This window comes from Paroedura picta, chromosome 12 (assembly GCF_049243985.1).
Source record: "Paroedura picta isolate Pp20150507F chromosome 12, Ppicta_v3.0, whole genome shotgun sequence".
Taxonomy (NCBI): Eukaryota; Metazoa; Chordata; class Lepidosauria; order Squamata; family Gekkonidae; genus Paroedura; species Paroedura picta.
In genome coordinates this window covers 51894624-51918515 of record NC_135380.1, presented here as the reverse complement: position 1 = coordinate 51918515, position 23892 = coordinate 51894624, and the positions used below count along the sequence as shown (strand labels likewise).

The 23892-nt window shown below is 55.9% G+C and overlaps 1 protein-coding gene across 1 annotated transcript; it reads left to right on the top strand.

The window, feature by feature from the left end:
• The first annotated feature begins 747 nt into the window (after positions 1-747).
• On the top strand, positions 748-13200 carry GTF3C4 (general transcription factor IIIC subunit 4). The gene is made up of 5 exons (XM_077305274.1): positions 748-1279; positions 3206-5029; positions 7786-7916; positions 10468-10556; positions 11622-13200. Exons 1-5 carry the CDS (start codon positions 944-946, stop codon positions 11684-11686), a joined length of 2445 nt encoding a protein of 814 aa, XP_077161389.1. The 5' UTR covers positions 748-943; the 3' UTR covers positions 11687-13200.
• The last annotated feature ends 10692 nt before the right edge of the window (positions 13201-23892 follow it).

Sequence of the window (23892 nt, the reverse complement as noted above, 5' to 3'; positions counted from 1 at the left end):
CTGGATCCTGGTCTTCTGCTAAAGAAACAGGTGTCCATGACAGCCTCCCCCTAAATTTCCCCCCAGCTACACCTGTGTAAGCAGCCGGCCCCCTCTCTTGCTAATGTCTGACCTCACCATGCTCATCCAAGCTTCACTAGCCTCCTGGCTAGATTACTATAATGTGCTTTGCACGGGGCTGCCCTTGAAGATGGTTCAGGAACGGTTTTCAGGTCCAATTCAAGATTTAAAACCCTTCATGGCATACCCGAAGGATGGCCGCTCTTCCATATTCCTGTGTGGCGCCTTCATGGTTCTCAGCAAGGGCTGCTGTCAGAGGCCCTTCTTGCCTACAGCCCATTCCGTCTCAGCACTCATCAGCGATTGCCTTTGGGAGAGTCCGGGAAGGAGTCAGAAAGCCCACAAAGCCAAACTGTCTGGGAGAACTTTCGGGGTAGCTCGAAGCTGGGCCAAGAGGAAATACCCTGACCGGGGGGGGGGGGGGCATAAGGTTCGTGAAAGGTCGCTTTGAATGTTTTCGTGTCTGTTCTAATATCTGCTTTGTGGGATTATTTTTATACTGTTGCTACCACCTTGGTTCCTTAAGTGCTTGGAAGGAAGGGAGGCCTCTAACTTTTAAAAACTGGCCTGGATGGATGGCTGGCTGGCTGTGGAGCTCGCCCGAGGAGAACTGGGCTGGCGCGTGGATTGGCCATTATCGGGCCCCTCCTTTCCCGCCTTCCGGGCTTGGGCTCCTGGCATGGGGGGGGGGCAGGGGGGCGTGTCTTCCCGCGCCAGGCCCGACGCGCCCCTGTGGAGCTGCGCCTGCGCACTGAGCCACCCCGGGCCGGCCTCCTTCCGCCTTCGCCCGCGGCCCCTCGCTCAGGCACCCGCGCGGTCACCTCCTGGCGCCCGGCCGGGGTCCTTTAACGGAGCGGCGCATGCGCCATGCGTGGGCGGCAAGATGGCCGCCGCCGCCGGTGAAGGGAGCCCCGCGGCCGGGCCGGCCGGCAGCCCTGCGCCTCCGGGCGCGGCGGGGGCGGTCGCGGGGGCGGGGCCTGCCGGGGGCGCGGGGGCGGGGTTCCGGCTGACGGCGGCGCGGCGGGACCCGGCGGTGCGTCTGCAGCACGGCGTGAGCGGGCAGGAGCCGCTGGCCTGGTCGGAGGACCACCGCGTGTCGGTGAGCACGGCCCGCAGCATCGCCGTCCTCGAGCAGCTCAGCGACGTCAGCAGCGGCGCCGCAGACCTCGTCCTGCACCGCACGGCCGTGCCCGCCCCCGACGCCGCCTGCCAGCTCAAGGTGCGCCCGGGCGGGTCTCGCGGGGAGGGGCTTGCCGGGCCCGCCTGCCTCCCCCACCCCCCCCCTGGGAGGCCGCCCACCCGCCGGGCGAGGGACACGTGCGGATGCTTCGCCTTCGCCATTGCCTGCCTCCGCCTCTCGACCCTCGTGTTTCTTGGAGGTCTCCCATCCACATGCTAGGCAGGGATGTTCGGAGGTGGTTTGCCACGATCCTGCTTAGCCGAGGAGATGGGGCGTGGCTGGGCTACCCGGGTCAGGCCACCCTGTTTCCTGAGACGGTCTTTCCCTGCTTTCCTTGTCCCCACTCAGGAGTGTGGCGGCCACCTTTTGCTGCCTCTGCTTCCAGTGTTGCATGCTTGAACAGCTGGGATGGGCAGGAGGAACATTTAGGGCCTTTGAGAACAACCCCCCCCCAGCACAGTTAACTTGTGAAAGCCACAAGATGTGGGGGGGAGGTGGGGGGGAAATCATACAAATAAAATATATTGAGAAGATAATGAATTAAGCTTGTGTTCAGGGGCAGTGTGCCTCTTGATGCGAAATGCTGATGAGAGAGAGTAGGGGAGGATGAACAGATCTGTCCCCTGCGAGCTTCCAGGCTGTAGCTGGGATGACTGTGCTAGACTGAGTGAACCTTGAATCCAGCCCAGTGAGGCAAGGCATGTTTATGCTCTCTGGTGCGTTCAAGCGTTCAGAATGTTGCAATTCCCTTATCCTTTGGTGGGTTGGTGATTTCAGTCCTATGGAGCAGTGGTCCCCAACCCCCGTTCAGGGACCGGTCCGTGGATCAGTCAGTACCAGGCCGCGGCTCCTCCTCGTCCTCCTCGTCCTCTTCCCCAGCTGCTGCCTCGGGGGCTGCTCTGCCACTCTGCCGCCAGCTCACCTTTGGTGCTCTCCAGCGGCTGCCATGGCTGGGGCTCCCCCTCAGCATGGCACTGCACAGCTGCTGCTGGCAACACCCCCCAGTGGGTGGTGGGAAGTCAGGGGCGCCTGACTGAAAGCAAGTGGAGCAGGGGCACAGGCGGCAGCGGCATCCCTCTGCAAAAGACTACCCCCCCCCCCCCCGGCCTCAGTAAAATTGTCAAGCGTTGAGTGGTCCCCGGTGATAAAAAGATTGGGGACCACTGCTATGGAGGATTTCTGTGGATGGAGGAAGAATGATTTTTTCAACCACCCTCTCCAGACCTTTGCATTCCTGTATTTTTTATTGGGGAGGGGGAGTCCTCTTGGTTGTGGGGTGTGTGGAAGTTCCACTCTTCCCTTCATAGAAACCTCTGAGGGTCCAAGCCATTGTCTTCATATTGCAGTTGAGGAGGGTTCAAGTTAGGCTGAAAGAACAGTGGCTTGATTGAGACCATCAGGTACATTTCTGGCTGAGATGAGGTTTGAACTCAGGTTGTCCCAGCTCAGTTCGGCCCCTTCCTGCTGCTTCTCCATGCTGGGAAAATGTTGATTGTTGTCAGATACCTGTTTGTTATGCAGCTGCTAATGCCAGGGGCAAAACACACCCTTAGGAAAGGAAGTTATTCTCCTGGGGGTAGGTTAGCCAGCTCTTTTACTGTGCCCTTAGCAGGGGCCTGGCATACAGTGACATAACAGGCAGAAAGTGTCTTTCTCTCCAAAGCAGGAAAAAAGGTCTGCTTATCAGGCTGCTATTTAAAGGCATGGGGGTAAGAAAAAGGTGGCAGTCCTAGAGGGTCCAGGATGAGCAAGGGAGGCAGCCCAAGCCTGAGGGAGGACTGCCAAGAGAAAGCGGACAAAGGGGGACACACAAGGGAGCTCTCTGAAGCGTCTCCCAGGCAAACCAGGAGGTACTAATGAATCTTCATGTGACAGGCTCCTAGAGCCAGAGAGAAAAAGTTAAGACCTGCTATAGAAGAACAGCAGTGTAGGGCGACTGTATCAAAAGCCACATTTCTTTTTCAGGTTGGTTCCAAAAAAGAAGTTGCTGAATGTAAGGAAAAGTTTGCAAGTTCAAAAGATCCCACATTAAGCCAGACTTTCATGCTGGACAGGGTGTTCAACCCTGAAGGGAAGTCGCTGCCCTCTCTGCGAGGTTTCAGGTACTCCAGTTGGTCCCCGCTGGGCTGCGACGCCAATGGCAGGTGCCTGTTGGCATCTCTAACAATGGACAACCGATTGGCCATCCATGCCAACCTGAACCGGCTGCAGTGGGTGCAGCTGGTGGACTTGACTGAGCTTTACGGGGATCGCCTGCATGAGAACGGTTACAAGCTTTGTAAGGGCGAAGCTCCCAGGGGAGATTTAGGGGACTTCTCTGAATTCCAGAGAAGGCACAGCATGCAGACTCCAGTGCGCATGGAGTGGTCTGGGATCTGCACCACTCAGCAGGTGAAGCATAACAACGAATGTCGGGATGTGGGCAGCGTGTTGCTGGCGGTCATCTTCGAGAACGGTAACATCGCCATCTGGCAGTTCCAGCTTCCTTTCATGGGCAAGGAGTCCATCACATCTTGCAGTACCATAGAGTCTGGAATAGATTCCCCCAGCGTCCTGTCGTGGTGGGAGTATGAGCACAGTAACCGAAAGATGAGCGGAATCATAGTGGGGAGCGCCTTTGGGCCAGTGAAAATCCTCCCGGTCAACCTGAAGGCAGTCAAGGGCTACTTCACGCTGAGACAGCCGGTGGTTCTGTGGCAAGAGACGGACCAGTTGCCAGTCCACAGCATCAAGAGCATTCCTCTTTATCACCCGTACCAGAAGTGTAGCTGCAGCCTCGTGGTGGCGGCAAGAGGCTGCTACGTTTTCTGGTGCCTCCTCCTGATATCCAAGGCAGGCTTGAATGTCCATAACTCTCATGTGACAGGGCTTCACGCCTTGCCCATCGTCTCCATGGCGGCGGACAAGCAGAACGGCACTGTTTACACGTGCTCAGTCGATGGGAAAGTCAGGCAGCTGATTCCCGTCTTCACAGACATCGCATTGAGATTTGAGCACCAGCTGATACAGTTGTCGGAGGTGTTGGGCGCTGTGCGGACTCACGGGATCGCGGTGAGCCCCTGCGGGGCGTACCTGGCAGTCGTTACCACGGAAGGCATGACCAGCGGCCTCCACCCCATCACCAAGAGCTACCAGGTTCAGTTTGTGACTCTCAAGACGTTTGAGGAGGTGGCGGCTCAGCTGCTGGAGTCCTCTGTCCAGAATCTTTTCAGGCAGGTCGACCTGACGGATCTGGTCCGCTGGAAGATCTTGAAGGACAAGCACATCCCACTTTTCTTACAAGAAGCCTTGGACAAAAAGATTGAAAGCTTTGGGTCGACTTATTTTTGGCGCTTCAAACTGTTCCTCTTGAGAATCTTGTACCAGTCGCTGCAGAAGGCGCCCTCTGAGGCCTTGTGGAGGCCTGTGCATGAGGACACCAAGGTGGTCATTGTGCATTCCCCTGGGACAGGGAGCGGGGAAGAGCATCTGCAAGACGAGGGGACTTCCAAGCAGGGCGGCAAGCAGAACCCCAGTGAAACAAGCAAAGGGGAGGATGGGGATGACCTGGCAGATGACTCGCTTGCCCATTCAAGTGACTTAGGAGGGCGAGAGCCAATGGAAGAAAAGCTGCTTGAGATCCAAGCACAGATTGAAGCTGTTGAGATGCATTTGACACGGGAACACATGAAGCGGGTGCTGGGGGAAGTCTACCTGCACACGTGGATTACAGAGAACACCAGCATTCCCACGCGAGGAGTCTGTGACTTCTTAATGTCCGACGAAAGCTACGAAGACCGGACAGCGCGGGTGAGTGCCTCCAAAGGCCTGACCCTTTGGCCAGTAGAGCTGGAAGGCCTGGGGGAACTTTGGGGGGTAGAAGTTGACAGAGCGGGACAGCCTGCTAGGGGCCCTGTGGCAGGGGGCGAACAGTCATCATCTTGGTTAGTTTGTTCACTCATTTATTTATAATTAATTATATTATATTATCTTTATTGACCACCACTCTGGGACCCTGCTGGCTCGTGGCGGTTTACGTAACATTGAAAACCCCACCTAGAACAATACCCAGTACTCTTGAGTTTTAGGCCTCAGGAGGGAGATTGGGAAATGCCCAAGTTCATTGGTGAGAGCACGCCGCCGCCTTTGCTGCTCTTGCCTCCTGGAGTGAATTGTTGTGGGAGGCCCACGGGAAGCAGCCGCCCACGGGACTTCAGGATATAAAACCACTCTGAGCAGCGGGGTCATTTTTCTCTCTGCTGTATTGTGGCTCATTCTTTAAAAATGCTGTTGTAATCCAACAGTTTAGATGGTGTGGGGAAAAAGAAGTTCCTGCCCCAAGGAGCCTTAAAGTTTGAGGCTGAAGAACACGGGTCGTGGGGCTTCTAGCAGCGGCCCATAGCCCTACGTCAGCCATGTCTGTGGGAGAGGAAAGCGGAAAAGTGGGCAGACCAAGAGCCGGGAAAGGAAAAGGGGTGAGAACGTTAGGAAAGGAAATGTAAAGATCAGCCATAGAGAAACCCTTGAGACATTCTTCAGGCTTCGAGAAGCCCCAGAAGTGGCACAATCATGCAGAATGTGGTTGGGAAGCAGAGCTGTGGCCACGCCCACCTGGGGCCCCTCCCCTTCCCATCATTGGCCATGAGGGGGGGTCATGTCACCCAACAAATGTTTAACAAATTTTTTAAAATGTATAAAAATAATTAACTCCCACCCATACCGGAAATGCTTCCAGGGCTGCCAAGAAACCCCATTTCATGAAACCCTGGTTGAGAAAGCCTGATAGAGATTAAAAAATTAACAGGGGGGGGGTCTGTGTTCTAGAGTGGAGTGAGAGATGGGCGCCCAATTTGGAATAGCTTTAAGGACATTGGCCTTCTGTCCCCTGCCCCGCCCTTGTCCCTTCACTCTCTGAATGCAGTAATATTGCATATGGACTCCTGTTGTTCCAGCACTCAGAAGGGCAGAGATTGGCTGAGATTTGGGGCCCCAAAGAGCAAGAATTTATTTATGCTTTAATTTCTAGACTGCCCCTCCCTGCAAGCGGGCTCGGGGCGGTTTACGAACTACATCTACATTCAAACCATTTAAAAACATCATAAAACATTTTTAAAAGTTTATGCCATTTCTGCTCCTACCATTATTTCGCTGGTAGATCTGTCAGACATCATGGTGGGATTGTCTCCAAAAGAGGAGTGGGTAAGCCAAAACAGAGAGAAGGACGTGGAGAAGGACGTGGAGAGGCGAGGCGGAGGCCTGCCTGCCGTTATTCCTCCGTTGTCCTGGCCGTGACCGTTTTCCAGGTCCTGCGGAATTGTCTTAATTCCATCAGGGCCTGGCACTCTACTGTGACTTGGTTCCTCCAGGTGGGAGCCAAGGCAGAGAAGGCTCTGTCTGAGGCCAGCTGAATTTCTCTGAGGCCAGGGATCACCGACCGGTTGGTATTTGCAGAGCATAAAAGATCTGGGGAGAGACAGTCCCAAGATACGCAGGGCCCAGACCACCTGAGGCCTTAAAGGTTAATTTGATCTGGATTCTACTGGTAGCCAAAACAGCTATCAGAGGGCAGGTCATGTATGGGCCCACCAAGGGGTCCTTGTTTCAACACAGGAAGCTCCCTTTTCCTGAACCAGAGATTTGGGTCACCTTTTTTTGGACTGGCAGCAGAGCTCCTGGACGGCTGGCTGGGAGAGGTCTTTCCCAGCACTTTCTCTGTGAGATTCTTTCACTGCAGGGGGTGGGAATTAAACTTGGGCCTTCTGCATTCTGAGCTGCTGCTCTGCCTCTGAGCCCCCCAGCCTTTCCCAAAGGGGGAGAAACTGTGTGGCGCGGAGGAAATAACCCCCATTTCCCATCTGCTCATTTACCTTCCCTTACAAGCAATTCATGTGCTGAATTTCTCCTGGGTCTTCATGGTCAGAGACAATTGTTGCTCACTGCGGGAGCTATCCAAGAATTGTCTTCTGTAAGCCTCAGATGTTTCCCTGGAGCGGCCTTTGCGAAATTCCTGGGATATCCCTCCCTTGTTCTGGTTGATAGATGGACTACATGATCCTTGGGGCCGAGGGCTTTGTGTGCGTCCCCCAGGGCTGCTCTGAAAACCACCGTGCCCACTGCCATAAACAGCAGTAGGCTCCCAGCGGAATAGATTGTGTGTATGCCAAGATCCCGTATTTCCCGCCCCCCTACAGATGTCTAAAGTAGCTGAGACTTGAAACACCCCTGACACACAAAAGAGTGTTCAAAAATATTTTATCATGTTCTCTGAGTGGTAACAAGTGCTTTGAGACAAAGCTTTTCCCTTTCAGGTTTCCTTCCACCATCAGTTCTTTGTGAGTTAGGGCAATTAAGTGCTGCAGACGACGTGAGTGGCACTGCCTTTTGCCAGCCCTGGATGCCTTGCCTGGCTGCTTCATTCCGGTGTCTTCAGTTTTAAGTGGGCTGGGGCTTTTGCATCCTGTGTTCTTCAGTCCCTCCCCTGGTCTCCTGTGAGATTCCTCTGCCTTTCGGCAGGCAGCTGTCTCTTCCTATAAACACTGCTGCTGACTGCCGCTGTGTGTTCCCAGGTGCTGATTGGGCATATTTTAAAGAAAATGAACAAACAGACGTTCCCAGAGCACTGCAGCTTGTGCAAAGAAATCCTGCCGTTCACCGATCGCAAGCAGGCAGCTTGCTCCAACGGGCACGTTTGGCTCAGGTAAGCCACCTTTGAGCAAGCGCCAGTCCCTTTCTATGCTTTTGAAGAGGGGGGGGGGGGCTCCAGCAGCAACAGTGAAATGCATTTGGGGGCAGCAAAGGGAGGGGAGAAGCCCATTGCCCAGAAGACCAGGGGCCTCCCAGTCTTGAGAATGCTGGAATAGGCTGGCTTATTTTACAGGCGGGCATGTTAAGACCCAGGAGACACAGGTTGGTTCCAGGCGGCTTGGTGCCTAGGTCCCTAACCAGCAGTGATGTGTGCCCGCCCCCCGCCCCCCACATTCCAGAAGCCATCCAAGTGGTTTCTCACGTTGGAATTCTCAATGTGTGTGTGTGTGTGGGGGGGAAGGTTCCTCCCCTCCTGTTTCCCAGGCCACGGAGAGAATCAACAGGCAGGCAAGAAAATGGAGGGGGCAGTTAGAAAGGTGGTTGCTAAATAGCAAACTGATGTTTACTTTTAAAATGTTAACTTTTCATTTTTGACCGTGTTTTATACCGCCTTGAGCAGTCCATGGGAGAACAGCGGCATAAAAATTCATTTAATAACAGCAACAACAACAACAATATCATCAGTTGTCCTCCGTGAAGCAGATTGGTTAGCCAGGAAATTAAGACAGACCAATAAGCCTGCAGACGCTGGGTTGTTTTATCAGTCCAAGTTTTAACATGCTAGGATGTTACTGGGGTCTGTGTTTTGTTTTGAATTTAAAGTGCGTGAATTGTTATAATGTGAAGTTTTGACCTACAAGCTTTTTTTTTTGGGGGGGGGGGGAGCTGAACCGAAAAGCAAAGAATAATCATAGAATCATAGAGTTGGAAGGGGCCATACAGGCCATCTAGTCCAACCCCTTGCTCAACGCAGGATCAGCCCTAAGTATCCTAAAGCATCCAAGAAAAGTGTGTATCCAACCTTTGCTTGAAGACTGCCAGTGAGGGGGAGCTCACCACCTCCTTTAGGCAGCCTATTCCACTGCTGAACTACTCTGACTATGAAAAATTTCTTCCTGATATCTAGCCTATATCGTTGTAGTTTAAACCCATTACTGCACGTCCTTTCCTCTGCAGCTAATGGGAACAGCATCCTGCCCTCCTCCAAGTGACAACCTTTCAGATACTTAAAGAGGGCTATCATGTCCCCTCTCAACCTCCTTTTCTCCAGGCTGAACATTCCCAAGTCCCTCAACCTATCTTCATAGGGCTTGGTCCCTTGGCCCCAGATCATCTTCATCACTCTCCTCTGTACCCTTTCAATTTTATCTAAGTCCTTCTTGAAGTGAGGCCTCCAGAACTGCACACAGTACTCCAGGTGTGGTCTGACCAGCGCCGTATACAATGGGACTATGACATCTTGTGATTTTGATGTGATGCCCCTGTTGATACAGCCCAAAATGGCATTTGCCTTTTTTACCGCTGCATCACACTGCCTGCTCATGTTTAGTTTACAATCCACAAGTACCCCAAGGTATCGTTCACACACAGTGTTACCTAGAAGCGTATCCCCGATCCAGTAGGCATGCTTTTCATTTTTCTGACCCAGATGCAGAACTTTACACTTACCTTTATTAAATTGCATCTTGTTCTCATTTGCCCATTTTTCCATTGTGTTCAGATCTCGTTGAACTCTGTCTCTATCTTCCGGAGTATTTGCCAGTCCTCCCAATTTGGTGTCGTCTGCAAACTTGATGAGTAGTCCCTCCACCCCCTCATCTAGACCATTAATAAATATGTTAAAAAGTACCGGGCCCAGCACCGAGCCCTGAAATAAATAAATAAAAATGACGTGAGGGAAAACCCGCCTGCTGAGCACCAGTGAATGTGGGACGAGCGTCCATGTCAGTGAACCGATCGCCTGCCGCACTTGTGCAAAGTGGAGAGCACCTCTCTGCTGCCGGGTGATGCCCTGCATGGGAGCAGCTGCTTCCGCAGTGTCAGTCGTCTTCCTGGAAACATCAGGCAGAATAGAAGTTTTCTATTCCTTTTACTGCACCTTGCATATTGAAATAGGCACCTGTTAGGTTTGCGGATGCTGAAAGGAGTTGAAGCTCTGCACCTCGGGGAAACGAGAGTAAAAAGTGAAATATTTAGCCGATTGGAAGAGGAAGGTCTGCACCAAAGCAGCCTCGATAGGCAACGGAGCCAGTCTGTGTGGCAGTGGAGATGTTAGTTGCACCTGATCTGGAGACTTAACATCAGGCCTTGGCCACAACTTACAAAAGCTGCTGCTTTAAAAACTGTGGTTCTAGATGAGAATCGGGGGCATAGGAACCTCCAGAATGAAAGAGTGCAGCTTCTCTGCCCTCCTCTGGAATCTGGGCACAGCAAAAGTGTCGTCCGTGTGCCTGTTCCAGTTGGCATCAGTTCACTGTGACCTCTTTGAAATGTTTTCTGTCCTGCAGCTGCCCTTTATTTTCGGGAGGCTCTGCAAGCCACCTTGCAAATATTTCCCTGAGGAGCAGGGGGGACTGCTTGCAAGCTGTTGCTGCTGATTGGCTTCAGTGATGGAGACAAAGCTGAGCCTCTTTGTGATGTTGTCCCCTCTGCCCCCCTCACAGGTGCTTCCTCACCTACCAGTCCTGTCAGAGTCTGGTTTACAGAAGATGTCTGCTTCGGGACAGCATCGCCCGACATCCAACCCCGGAGGGTGAGGTCTTTGCTCTCACTGGGGGGGGGGGTGGATTATGCTGGCAGACTCTCAGGAATGCAGACTTGATCCCAGAATGGATTGCTTTCATGCACTGGTCCAGGCTTCCCCAGCGCAGTGCCTGGAGGGCCACGGTGCCCATAAACACCCTTCCCAGGGCCTGCCAAGTGTCTTTTGAAGGCGGGCACAGGCGGGGGGGGGGGGCTTCTGATTGGCCCCTGGAGGCCTGATTGGCTATGCCAATTTCCAGAGCTTTGGCAGTAGCTGCCACCTCTGCACAAGACTCTTCATGGTGTGAAGCTAAGCTGCAGGTGTGCAAGGGAATATGTTTAAATAACATGTTCATTTCAGAATACATCCTGCTGAACAGAGTTTCTGCCTGTAATGTTCCTGTCACTTCGGTGTGGCTTCAGTCCCTGAGATTTAGTGGCTGGCTCTGCTTTTGGGGCACCATTTTGTAGCTGCTCCCACCATCCTGTGTTAAAATGCCAAAGAGGCCCACGGGCTCAAAATTGTGTGTTTGTGTGTGTGTGGGGGGGGGGGGTGTCACCTGCAGTAGTCCGCTATAGATTGTGTTTCAACACTTACACCCAGCCCCCAAGATCAAGTGGATCTATTCCTCCACCACTTCTGTGAGCACTGATTGTGCATTTCAGTGCTACTCAGTTCCGCAGGGCCCACAAAACGGAGCTCTTCCGCCAAGCTTACAGTTGAGGCCAGCGGGAAGACGTCCGTGACATCTAGTTGGGCCTCCCTCACCCGCTCTCCTCACCCTCTCCTGGAGAGAAGCTGAACGAATCCCAACCGGTTGCTCATTGTTATTGATATACTTGTCATTTGTTTTCTAAGAAGTCTTAAAGTATTATGTATTTGATTGTGTTCATGTGACACACCTGATCTTGTCTATTAAATGTTGTACAGTGCCCCGAGACGGCTAGCCTGAGAGGGGTGGTATAGAAATCAAACAATAAAATAATTTCAAAAGACGCAGAGACTTTATCCAAGCAGGACTTATGTTGTTGTCCCGTCCCCAAATCTTTCAACAATTTGTTTCTTCCTTTTCAGATCCCGAGTGGATCAGGAGGCTGTTGCAGGGCCCATGTACGTTCTGTGACTCCCCTGTTTTCTAGAGGGCGGCTCGTGGTGAAGAGCTGCAGGTTACTTTCTTGGGGGGCCCAGCCCCCGCCCAGTCTGGGAGCAGCTGCTGGAAGGGGCAGGTGTGGCACGGCCCCAGGGGAAACACTTCGAATGGAGCCAGATGAGCTGGAGCAACAAAGGGGCCCTGGGTCCTCTTTCACGCCCGAGAGGCGGGAAGGCCTTCTTGGTCCGAGCACCCGAGCACAGACCCGCTGGAAACCATGCTGACTTCCCAGGCCCTGCTAACCGCAGGCGCAGCGCTGGTGTCCTTTTGGCACATGAGGTCTGGAATTGGAGCACCTCCCTCCAGTGCAGCGGCCGGCCGGAAGCCTGTGAGCCCTGCAGGCCACTCCTTGGCGGGACAGCCAGGAGATCGGCTGCAAGGAAGCTCGGAAAAGACATCGGCACTTGCGGTATCAGAGACGGTTAGATTGTTATTAGAAATGGTGCGTGCTTTTAAAAACAGTACTTGAAAACATCTTGCATGCTGGTGGGACTCATGGGAGGAAATGTCTCATTTTGTTACTGCCACGCTTGCCAGGTCCTGGGGCTGCTGGGAATTCCTTGGAAGGGGACCCTCCAGGTAGGTGAAATACGGGATGCACAGTCTGAAAGACCGGATGTAGTTGTATTACCAGTGAGGTGGTACTCCAGGCTAAAATTGGAAACGTCTGACATTTTTGGCTCTCGGTGATTTTTCTGTTCCCTTCAGACTGGATTGCTTCAAATCCAATGTGGGGGCCTTGAATCCTTTCCTGTGTGTTTGCAAGAGTCATGTCTGCTTTATGCCCAGGGTCCCCCCCTCCACCTTCCTCCCATTACAATGCTGTTTGTCAAGAGAGAGTTTTGTTGCAGCTGGGAGAGGAGATACTGGTAAACGTATCAAAATTGAATTGTTAGCCATCTTCTGTGGAAGTTCACGCGGTCCCATTGAAATGAACACCTCTTGCCTGAGAATGAACGTTTCCAGATTCACCTTGTCCTTTCAGCTCCATGAATCGGTTTAGCAGCACCACTTGGGAGAGGAGGCAAGGGCAGGGGTCACCTTTTTTCACGCTCTCATTTGTGAAAGTCTTTTGTAAAAAAAGCAGAACTTTCCCAGCAAAAGAGGGAGAGGCCTGTGGATCCTTCATCTCTGCTGCGCATCTCTTCCTCTCGTAGGGAAGTTTTTGGTGCTTCCCTCCCCACCATGAGGGATACAACTGGGACAGCTCACCTGAAGTGGCCCAGTGCATTCTTACCCTCTGACACACACAGGGTCGGTCAACGGGCAGTGTCTTTGTTCTCTCTCAAGGGTCAGTGTTTTCTGCTTGGACTGCTGATGTTTGGGAAAATCTTTCCCTCTGGTCCCCATTCTGTGCCTGTTGTGTCTACTTCTTGAGCACTGGCAGCGGAGAAGTTTGGACAGTAGCTTTCACTCATCCTGTTTGTGGGTCTCTCTTGGGAATGCAAGAATCATTTACTGGAAAACATTCTGGAGGCCAGTTAATTTACTATGTTGCATTTCTAGAGTCTCTCACAATTCGTTATTGTGGCTGGTTTCTTCACTGTCCGAACCTGGAGCCGTTCCTGCTGCTGCTATCCTTTCCCGGTTGACCTTGAGGCAACAGTCCCTTCCGGGGTGAGGGAGCTACAGTCACATAATCGCAATTCTGGCACGGACATCTCTGGCCTAGAGGACTTGAGCAAAGACCGAAGCCTGGTTTCTCGGCAGAGAGAGACTACCTGTTGAAACCGGCTGCACTGAGCACGGTGAACCAAGGGCATGATGGGAGCTCTCCGTGATTGTTTGTGTTCCCTGATGGAAATCAGTGGCACCGCCAGAGGACCCTCCTTCCTCCCTGGGATTCCTCCCTCCCTCTAGCCCTGAGTCCTGTTCTCCTCCCTCCCTCCCTCCCTCCCTTCCTTCCTCCCTCCCTCCCTCCCTCAATTCCTTCCTTCCTTCCTCCCCTCCCTCCCTCCCTCCCTCCCTCAATTCCTTCCTCCCTCCGTCCCTTCCTTCCTCCCCTCCCTCCCTCCCTCCCTCCCTCAATTCCTTCCCCCCTCCCTCCCTCCGTCCCTTCCTTCCTCCCCTCCCTCCCTCCCTCCCTCAATTCCTTCCTTCCCATTCCACTTCCAATCTCCTTCCTCCCTCCCCTCCCTCCCTCAATTCCTTCCTTCCTCCCCTCCCTCCCTCCCTCAATTCCTTCCTTCCCCCTCCCTCCGTCCCTTCCTGCCGGATATTCATGGCCTAATGGTATGTATTAGGCAGTACGCTGGGTTAATTGGATTAAAACGGTGTAAAAGGCTGATTAAATATTGAACGGTGTGTTCTCGGTGCCGTAAGAAGAGCAAGAGAGGGGCACACGGAGCTGAAACCTCATCAATCAGCGCCATCAAGGAAATTCAAACTGCCACAGCAGAGCAGCTGCGGGCAGGTCAGGCACAGGCCAGACGCAGCCCTGAAACTCTTGCAAGAAGGAATTCAGTTTCTCATTTTAAAGTCCCAATAGGTTCAGCTTTCTATTTTAATTTTCCTTTTAGAAATAAGTTTCTAGTCCTTATGTCTGCAGAGAGATTTGGCCTCATCTAAGTTGATGGGGGGAGGGGACAGTTAGGCCCCCGGAAACAGGTGACAGCCCCAGCTCTGGTCTCCTTTTCTAGCTGTCTTGAGTTGATTCCAGCTGCCAGGACAGCTGTGCTTCACCTGAGCTCCTAAGAACTGGGAAGCTAAGGAGGGGTTGCTGTGTGGAGGAAGCCCTCTCTGCTTGCCTCTTGCCAGGAACACCCTGAGGATGGAGTTGCGGCTTGGCATCCTCTTTTGATCCCTCTCTGCCAAAGGGCTGGGTGCACACTGATCCAAGTCTGCTGTTGGATCCTTCAGTGGTGTATCTGGGCCCTTCTGCTCCTTTAGGCTCCCGCTTGAAACAAGGCTCTGTAGAATAAGCATTGTTCGGCATTTATGTGAGATAGCAGGATTTCAGGTGGGGCCTGAATCTCAGGTACTGCAGCTACAGACAACTTATAAGCAGCATTGTGCCCTGCCTGGCCCTGTAATATGAGGCCCTCGCCCTCAAGCTAGGTAGAATTGGTGACGTCACCCATGCAGGTCCCAAATCAACTACGATGAAGCTCAAACCAGGAACGTGAGGCGAGACGTCAGGGGCCAGCAGCTTCCCTTTGGGCCTGCTCTGTCTCTGGCTGCATCCGGCCCCGTTCCCTAGGAGGGAGAGCGACAGGAAGCCAGCAAACGTCTCGCTGGACCTTTCCATTGGAGTTGTAGCAAGACTGCTCTCTTAAGAACGGAGGTTCCGTTGGCCAGTTGGGAGGTTCTGGGGAAAAGGGGGGCACCAAGTGAATGTACCTCGTTTTAGTTGGGGGCGTGTTCACATCACCTAACCTCTGGCAAAGCACCGGCTGACTTCAGGCTTCAAAATGGTGTTCAGCTCCCAGCTTGCCCGAAACTCGGCTTTGATGCGTACTCTTGGTTCTTGGAGGAGGAGGAGCTTCCTTGCTTCCTAAGTGCCATTGCGTATGTCAGGTGGGGCACAGGGGTGTGCCTACAGGAAGTGCTTGTATACTGCAGGGACTCTGCTGTGTGCACACGCTTGCATCTCTCTCCTCATGGCGCCTGTCACTGCACAAAGCGCCGCAGTAAAGGTGCATTTTGCCCCCACTGTGAGCTCTCCAAGCACCGTGTGGGCGCATGGCAACATAGCTGGCAGAAACCCAGACATGCCCTGCTGTGGCAGGCGCATCCGGCCCTAGCCCTGTTTCCATTCACGTCGCCCTGCCTGTGGTTCCCGTTGTGGGCCATATTGATGTGGGAAACTCTTGGGGCCTGAATCTCCTAGAGCCAGGAAGAGAACTGCTTCATTGCACCAAAGGGCCAAACTGCTGCTGCTTGAGGCTGGGAGGAGGGCCTGGGTGGTACTGGAGTAACGGGAGGCATCCCTTCGCTTTTGAGACCCCCCCCCCCAGGATGCAGGAGGCTGAACTGAATGTCGTGGCTACGAGGGGGGACAGAAGGAAGACTCAGTTGGGCTGTCTTCTGTGGAGTGGGGGTGTCTTGGGGGGCAAATGGGGTGCCTGCATCAGTTGGAAATCGTGATTATGTAATTTTACAGTGTGAAGCCAGAAACAAGGGAAGAAGCTGAACTAGGGACACCCTGAACCTCTCCTTTCGAGTGACCTCTTCTGTTTCAAGCATTGGTTTCTTTTTCTGTTTTTCAGGGTTTAATATTTTAAAAATTGTATAGTAAAAGATGTTACATGCAGTGGCCTCAGTCAACCCTAAAGCTGATTTGTGGCCAGTGGCCTGGGATAGAATCATAGAATCATAGAATCACAGAGTGGGAAGGGGCCATCCAGGACATCTAGTCCAACCCCCTGCTCAACGCAGGATCAGCCCTAAGCATCCTAAAGCATCCAAGAAAAGTGTGTATCCAACCTTTGCTTGAAGACTTCCAGTGAGGGGGCACTCACCACCTCCTTAGGCAGCCTATTCCACTGCTGAACGACTCTGACTGAGAAAAACTTTTTCCTGATATCTAGCCTATATCGTTGTACTTGAAGTTTAAACCCATTACTGCGTGTCCTTTCCTCTGCAGCCAGCAGAAACAGCATCCTGCCCTCCTCCAAGTGACAACCTTTCAAATACTTAAAGACGGCTATCATGTCCCCTCTCAACCTCCTTTTCTCCAGGCTGAACATTCCCAAGTCCCTCAACCTATCTTCATAGGGCTTGGTCCCTTGGCCCCAGATCATCTTCGTTGCTCTCCTCTGTACCCTTTCAATTTTATCTACGTCCTTCTTGAAGTGAGGCCTCCAGAACTGCACACAGTACTCCAGGTGTGGTCTGACCAGTGCCGCATACAATGGGACTACCATGGGTGTGTGTGTGCAGGAGATGGACCGCTTGGGAGGGGGGGGGGCGGATCACTCTTACCTCTGGAGATAGGCACAAACTGGAGCAGTTCACTTTCAGCTTCAAGGTGTTCCCGAACCGACCTCCCAGACCCAAAAGACCCGTTTTGTCCCCCCTCATTTCTAAGCGCAATGAGGCACCAGAATGGCTGGCAGACCTTTTTGGGGATCCATTTTGCTCCCTCCTGCTGGAATGCTTGTAGCCCTTTCAGGGTCTCTGCTGTGAGGCCAAAATGTCTGCTAGCTCTTTAAAACTTCCATTTTAATTTCCTCCTCTGGGAAAGGGGGTGGAAGTGAAGCAAAGGTTCCAAATCTCGCAGCTCACCAGTGGACTAGTTTGCCCTCCTCTCTACTTCCCGGAAGTAGGGCAGGAGGAGTCTGTATTTCCCGATTGCTTCACTCAAACTTTGTGTCTGCGGGGGCTGTGTCACTTTCTAAAGGCGCTTCTTAGAGCTTGCATGCTGCAGCCCTGCGAGGCAGAGATCCCATGAAGGCCCCCCGTTTAGTATGAGTGGGCTTTTCTCTTTGACCCAGGAGAAACCTTCGCTCTCCAACTGCAGGAGCTGAGGCGCTGCCAGGAAGTGGGCTGCTTCTTTGCTTTTCCCGTCTCCCTTCGGGGTCACACCTTTCTGGGAACAACCCTGCCATGTGTCAACTGTGAAAAACAGTCTGGGGATTGTGTTTTATATGTGGCAATGACAGCTCTGTCGCACAACCCCCGTTTAAAGTCCAGACATAATTTGTGTGCTGAGTCTTACTGGAACATTGCAGCAAAGGAGGGGAGAAGGTTGTGATGGGCGGCTTAGCTAGAAGAATGTGGGCAAAGGGCAGGAGGCAGCCTGGGCACCCAAAACGGCCACACCTGAACTGCAGAATCTCCTCTGGAGGCCAGGACGCCTGGGTGGACCCCTTCCCGCCGTTTGGTTTCTCCCTCCGTCAGGGGCAGGTGCCTCTAGGAACAGGGTTCCCAGCTCTGGGTTGGGAAATACTGAGAGACCTTTGGGGTGGAGCCCACAGTGGGCGGGATTTGGGCAGGAAGGGACCTCAGTGGAGTCCAATGCCACGGAGTACCCCTCCCACACAGCCCTTTCCTCCAGGGGAACTGAGCTCTGTAGTCTGGAGATGGGCTGGAATTCCAGGGGATCCCCAGGCCCCACCTGGAGGCTGGCATCCCTCCGTCCCCCTCCCAAGCAGCCCTTTCCTCCAGGGGAACTGAGCTCTCTAGTCTGGAGATGAGCTACGATTCTGGGGGATCCCCAGGCCCCACCTGGAGGCTGGCATCCCTCCGTCCCACTCCCAAGCAGCCCTTTCCCCCAGGGGAACTGAGCTCTGTAGTCTGGAGATGAGCTGGAATTCCAGGGGATACCCAGGCCCCACCTGGAGGCTGGCATCCCTCCGTCCCCCTCCAAAGCAGCCCTTTCCTCCAGGGGAACTGAGCTCTGTAGTCTGGAGAGGAGCTGGAATTCCAGGGGATACCCAGGCCCCACCTGGAGGCTGGCATCCCTCCGTCCCCCTCCCAAGCAGCCCTTTCCTCCAGGGGAACTGAGCTCTGTAGTCGGGAGATGAGCTGGAATTCCAGGGATCCCCAGGCCCCACCTGGAGGCTGGCATCCCTCAGTCCCCCTCCCAAGCAGCCCTTTCCTCCAGGGGAACTGAGCTCTCTAGTCTGGAGATGAGCTACGATTCTGGGGGATCCCCAGGCCCCACCTGGAGGCTGGCATCCCTCCGTCCCACTCCCAAGCAGCCCTTTCCCCCAGGGGAACTGAGCTCTGTAGTCTGGAGATGAGCTGGAATTCCAGGGGATACCCAGGCCCCACCTGGAGGCTGGCATCCCTCCGTCCCCCTCCAAAGCAGCCCTTTCCTCCAGGGGAACTGAGCTCTGTAGTCTGGAGAGGAGCTGGAATTCCAGGGGATCGCCAGGCCCCACCTGGAGGCTGGCATCCCTCAGTCCCCCTCCCAAGCAGCCCTTTCCTCCAGGGGAACTGAGCTCTGCAGTCTGGAGAGGAGCTATAATTCCAGGGGATCCCCAGGCCCCACCTGGAGGCTGGCATCCCTCCATCCCCCTCCGAAGCAGCCCTTTCCTCCAGGGGAACTGAGCTCTGTAGTTTGGAGATGAGCTGGAATTCCAGGGGATCCCCAGGCCCCACCTGGAGACTGGCATCCCTCCATCCCCCTCCGAAGCAGCCCTTTCCTCCAGGGGAACTGAGCTCTGTAGTCTGGAGAGGAGCTGGAATTCCAGGGGATCCACAGGCCCCACCTGGAGGCTGGCATCCCTCAGTCCCCCTCCCAAGCAGCCCTTTCCTCCAGGGGAACTGAGCTCTGCAGTCTGGAGAGGAGCTGGAATTCCAGGGGATCCACAGGCCCCACCTGGAGGCTGGCATCCCTCAGTCCCCCTCCCAAGCTGCCCTTTCCTCCAGGGGAACTGAGCTCTGTAGTCTGGAGAGGAGCTGGAATTCCAGGGCATCCCCAGGCCCCACCTGGAGGCTGGCATCCCTCCGTCCCCCTCCCAAGCAGCCCTTTCCTCCAGGGGAACTGAGCTCTGTAGTCTGGAGATGGGCTGGAATTCCAGGGGATCCCCAGGCCCCACCTGGAGGCTGGCATCCCTCCGTCCCCCTCCCAAGCAGCCCTTTCCTCCAGGGGAACTGAGCTCTGCAGTCTGGAGAGGAGCTGGAATTCCAGGGGATCCACAGGCCCCACCTGGAGGCTGGCATCCCTCCGTCCCCCTCCCAAGCAGCCCTTTCCTCCAGGGGAACTGAGCTCTGCAGTCTGGAGAGGAGCTGGAATTCCAGGGGATCCACAGGCCCCACCTGGAGGCTGGCATCCCTCCGTCCACCTCCCAAGCTGCCCTTTCCTCCAGGGGAACTGAGCTCTGCAGTCTGGAGAGGAGCTGGAATTCCAGGGGATCCACAGGCCCCACCTGGAGGCTGGCATCCCTCCGTCCCCCTCCCAAGCTGCCCTTTCCTCCAGGGGAACTGAGCTCTGTAGTCTGGAGAGGAGCTGGAATTCCAGGGCATCCCCAGGCCCCACCTGGAGGCTGGCATCCCTCCGTCCCCCTCCCAAGCAGCCCTTTCCTCCAGGGGAACTGAGCTCTGTAGTCTGGAGATGGGCTGGAATTCCAGGGGATCCCCAGGCCCCACCTGGAGGCTGGCATCCCTCCGTCCCCCTCCCAAGCAGCCCTTTCCTCCAGGGGAACTGAGCTCTGTAGTCTGGAGAGGAGCTGGAATTGCAGGGGATCCCCAGGCCCCACCTGGAGGCTGGCATCCCTCAGTCCCCCTCCCAAGCTGCCCTTTCCTCCAGGGGAACTGAGCTCTGTAGTCTGGAGAGGAGCTGGAATTCCAGGGGATCCACAGGCCCCACCTGGAGGCTGGCATCCCTCAGTCCCCCTCCCAAGCAGCCCTTTCCTCCAGGGGAACTGAGCTCTGCAGTCTGGAGAGGAGCTGGAATTCCAGGGGATCCACAGGCCCCACCTGGAGGCTGGCATCCCTCAGTCCCCCTCCCAAGCAGCCCTTTCCTCCAGGGGAACTGAGCTCTGTAGTCTGGAGAGGAGCTGGAATTCCAGGGGATCCACAGGCCCCACCTGGAGGCTGGCATCCCTCAGTCCCCCTCCCAAGCAGCCCTTTCCTCCAGGGGAACTGAGCTCTGTAGTCTGGAGAGGAGCTGGAATTCCAGGGGATCCACAGGCCCCACCTGGAGGCTGGCATCCCTCAGTCCCCCTCCCAAGCAGCCCTTTCCTCCAGGGGAACTGAGCTCTGTAGTCTGGAGAGGAGCTGGAATTCCAGGGGATCCACAGGCCCCACCTGGAGGCTGGCATCCCTCCGTCCCCCTCCCAAGCAGCCCTTTCCTCCAGGGGAACTGAGCTCTGTAGTCTGGAGAGGAGCTGGAATTCCAGGGGATCCACAGGCCCCACCTGGAGGCTGGCATCCCTCCGTCCCCCTCCCAAGCAGCCCTTTCCTCCAGGGGAACTGAGCTCTGTAGTCTGGAGATGGGCTGGAATTCCAGGGGATCCCCAGGCCCCACCTGGAGGCTGGCATCCCTCCGCCCCCCTCCCAAGCAGCCCTTTCCTCCAGGGGAACTGAGCTCTGTAGTCTGGAGATGGACTGGAATTCCAGGGGATCCCCAGGCCCCACCTGGAGGCTGGCATCCCTCCGTCCCCCTCCCAAGCAGCCCTTTCCTCCAGGGGAACTGAGCTCTGTAGTCTGGAGATGGGCTGGAATTCCAGGGGATCCCCAGGCCCCACCTGGAGGCTGGCATCCCTCCGTCCCCCTCCCAAGCAGCCCTTTCCTCCAGGGGAACTGAGCTCTGTAGTCTGGAGATGAGCTGGAATTCCAGGGGATCCCCAGGCCCCACCTGGAGGCTGGCATCCCTCAGTCCCCCTCCCAAGCAGCCCTTTCCTCCAGGGGAACTGAGCTCTGCAGTCTGGAGAGGAGCTGGAATTCCAGGGGATCCACAGGCCCCACCTGGAGGCTGGCATCCCTCCGTCCCCCTCCCAAGCAGCCCTTTCCTCCAGGGGAACTGAGCTCTGCAGTCTGGAGAGGAGCTGGAATTCCAGGGGATCCACAGGCCCCACCTGGAGGCTGGCATCCCTCCGTCCACCTCCCAAGCTGCCCTTTCCTCCAGGGGAACTGAGCTCTGCAGTCTGGAGAGGAGCTGGAATTCCAGGGGATCCACAGGCCCCACCTGGAGGCTGGCATCCCTCCGTCCCCCTCCCAAGCTGCCCTTTCCTCCAGGGGAACTGAGCTCTGTAGTCTGGAGAGGAGCTGGAATTCCAGGGCATCCCCAGGCCCCACCTGGAGGCTGGCATCCCTCCGTCCCCCTCCCAAGCAGCCCTTTCCTCCAGGGGAACTGAGCTCTGTAGTCTGGAGATGGGCTGGAATTCCAGGGGATCCCCAGGCCCCACCTGGAGGCTGGCATCCCTCCGTCCCCCTCCCAAGCAGCCCTTTCCTCCAGGGGAACTGAGCTCTGTAGTCTGGAGAGGAGCTGGAATTGCAGGGGATCCCCAGGCCCCACCTGGAGGCTGGCATCCCTCAGTCCCCCTCCCAAGCTGCCCTTTCCTCCAGGGGAACTGAGCTCTGTAGTCTGGAGAGGAGCTGGAATTCCAGGGGATCCACAGGCCCCACCTGGAGGCTGGCATCCCTCAGTCCCCCTCCCAAGCAGCCCTTTCCTCCAGGGGAACTGAGCTCTGCAGTCTGGAGAGGAGCTGGAATTCCAGGGGATCCACAGGCCCCACCTGGAGGCTGGCATCCCTCAGTCCCCCTCCCAAGCAGCCCTTTCCTCCAGGGGAACGGAGCTCTGTAGTCTGGAGAGGAGCTGGAATTCCAGGGGATCCACAGGCCCCACCTGGAGGCTGGCATCCCTCAGTCCCCCTCCCAAGCAGCCCTTTCCTCCAGGGGAACTGAGCTCTGTAGTCTGGAGAGGAGCTGGAATTCCAGGGGATCCACAGGCCCCACCTGGAGGCTGGCATCCCTCAGTCCCCCTCCCAAGCAGCCCTTTCCTCCAGGGGAACTGAGCTCTGTAGTCCGGAGATGGGCTGGAATTCCAGGGGATCCACAGGCCCCACCTGGAGGCTGGCATCCCTCCGTCCCCCTCCCAAGCAGCCCTTTCCTCCAGGGGAACTGAGCTCTGTAGTCTGGAGAGGAGCTGGAATTGCAGGGGATCCCCAGGCCCCACCTGGAGGCTGGCATCCCTCCGTCCCCCTCCCAAGCTGCCCTTTCCTCCAGGGGAACTGAGCTCTGCAGTCTGGAGAGGAGCTGGAATTCCAGGGGATCCACAGGCCCCACCTGGAGGCTGGCATCCCTCCGTCCCCCTCCCAAGCTGCCCTTTCCTCCAGGGGAACTGAGCTCTGTAGTCTGGAGAGGAGCTGGAATTCCAGGGCATCCCCAGGCCCCACCTGGAGGCTGGCATCCCTCCGTCCCCCTCCCAAGCAGCCCTTTCCTCCAGGGGAACTGAGCTCTGTAGTCTGGAGATGGGCTGGAATTCCAGGGGATCCCCAGGCCCCACCTGGAGGCTGGCATCCCTCCGTCCCCCTCCCAAGCAGCCCTTTCCTCCAGGGGAACTGAGCTCTGTAGTCTGGAGAGGAGCTGGAATTGCAGGGGATCCCCAGGCCCCACCTGGAGGCTGGCATCCCTCAGTCCCCCTCCCAAGCTGCCCTTTCCTCCAGGGGAACTGAGCTCTGTAGTCTGGAGAGGAGCTGGAATTCCAGGGGATCCACAGGCCCCACCTGGAGGCTGGCATCCCTCAGTCCCCCTCCCAAGCAGCCCTTTCCTCCAGGGGAACTGAGCTCTGCAGTCTGGAGAGGAGCTGGAATTCCAGGGGATCCACAGGCCCCACCTGGAGGCTGGCATCCCTCAGTCCCCCTCCCAAGCAGCCCTTTCCTCCAGGGGAACGGAGCTCTGTAGTCTGGAGAGGAGCTGGAATTCCAGGGGATCCACAGGCCCCACCTGGAGGCTGGCATCCCTCAGTCCCCCTCCCAAGCAGCCCTTTCCTCCAGGGGAACTGAGCTCTGTAGTCTGGAGAGGAGCTGGAATTCCAGGGGATCCACAGGCCCCACCTGGAGGCTGGCATCCCTCAGTCCCCCTCCCAAGCAGCCCTTTCCTCCAGGGGAACTGAGCTCTGTAGTCCGGAGATGAGCTGGAATTCCAGGGGATCCTCAGGCCCCACCTGGAGGCTGGCATCCCCCAGTCCCCCTCCCAAGCAGCCCTTTCCTCCAGGGGAACTGTAGTCTGGGGATGAGCTGGAATTCCAGGGGATCCTCAGGCCCCACCTGGAGGCTGGCATCCCCCAGTCCCCCTCCCAAGCAGCCCTTTCCTCCAGGGGAACTGTAGTCTGGGGATGAGCTGGAATTCCAGGGGATCCTCAGGCCCCACCTGGAGGCTGGCATCCCCCAGTCCCCCTCCCAAGCAGCCCTTTCCTCCAGGGGAACTGTAGTCTGGAGAGGAGCTGGAATTCCAGGGGATCCACAGGCCCCACCTGGAGGCTGGCATCCCTCCGTCCCCCTCCCAAGCAGCCCTTTCCTCCAGGGGAACTGAGCTCTGTAGTCTGGAGATGGGCTGGAATTCCAGGGGATCCCCAGGCCCCACCTGGAGGCTGGCATCCCTCGGTCCGCCTCCCAAGCAGCCCTTTCCTGCAGGGGAACTGAGCTCTGTAGTCTGGAGATGGGCTGGAATTCCAGGGGATCCCCAGGCCCCACCTGGAGGCTGGCATCCCTCCGCCCCCCTCCCAAGCAGCCCTTTCCTCCAGGGGAACTGAGCTCTGTAGTCTGGAGATGGACTGGAATTCCAGGGGATCCCCAGGCCCCA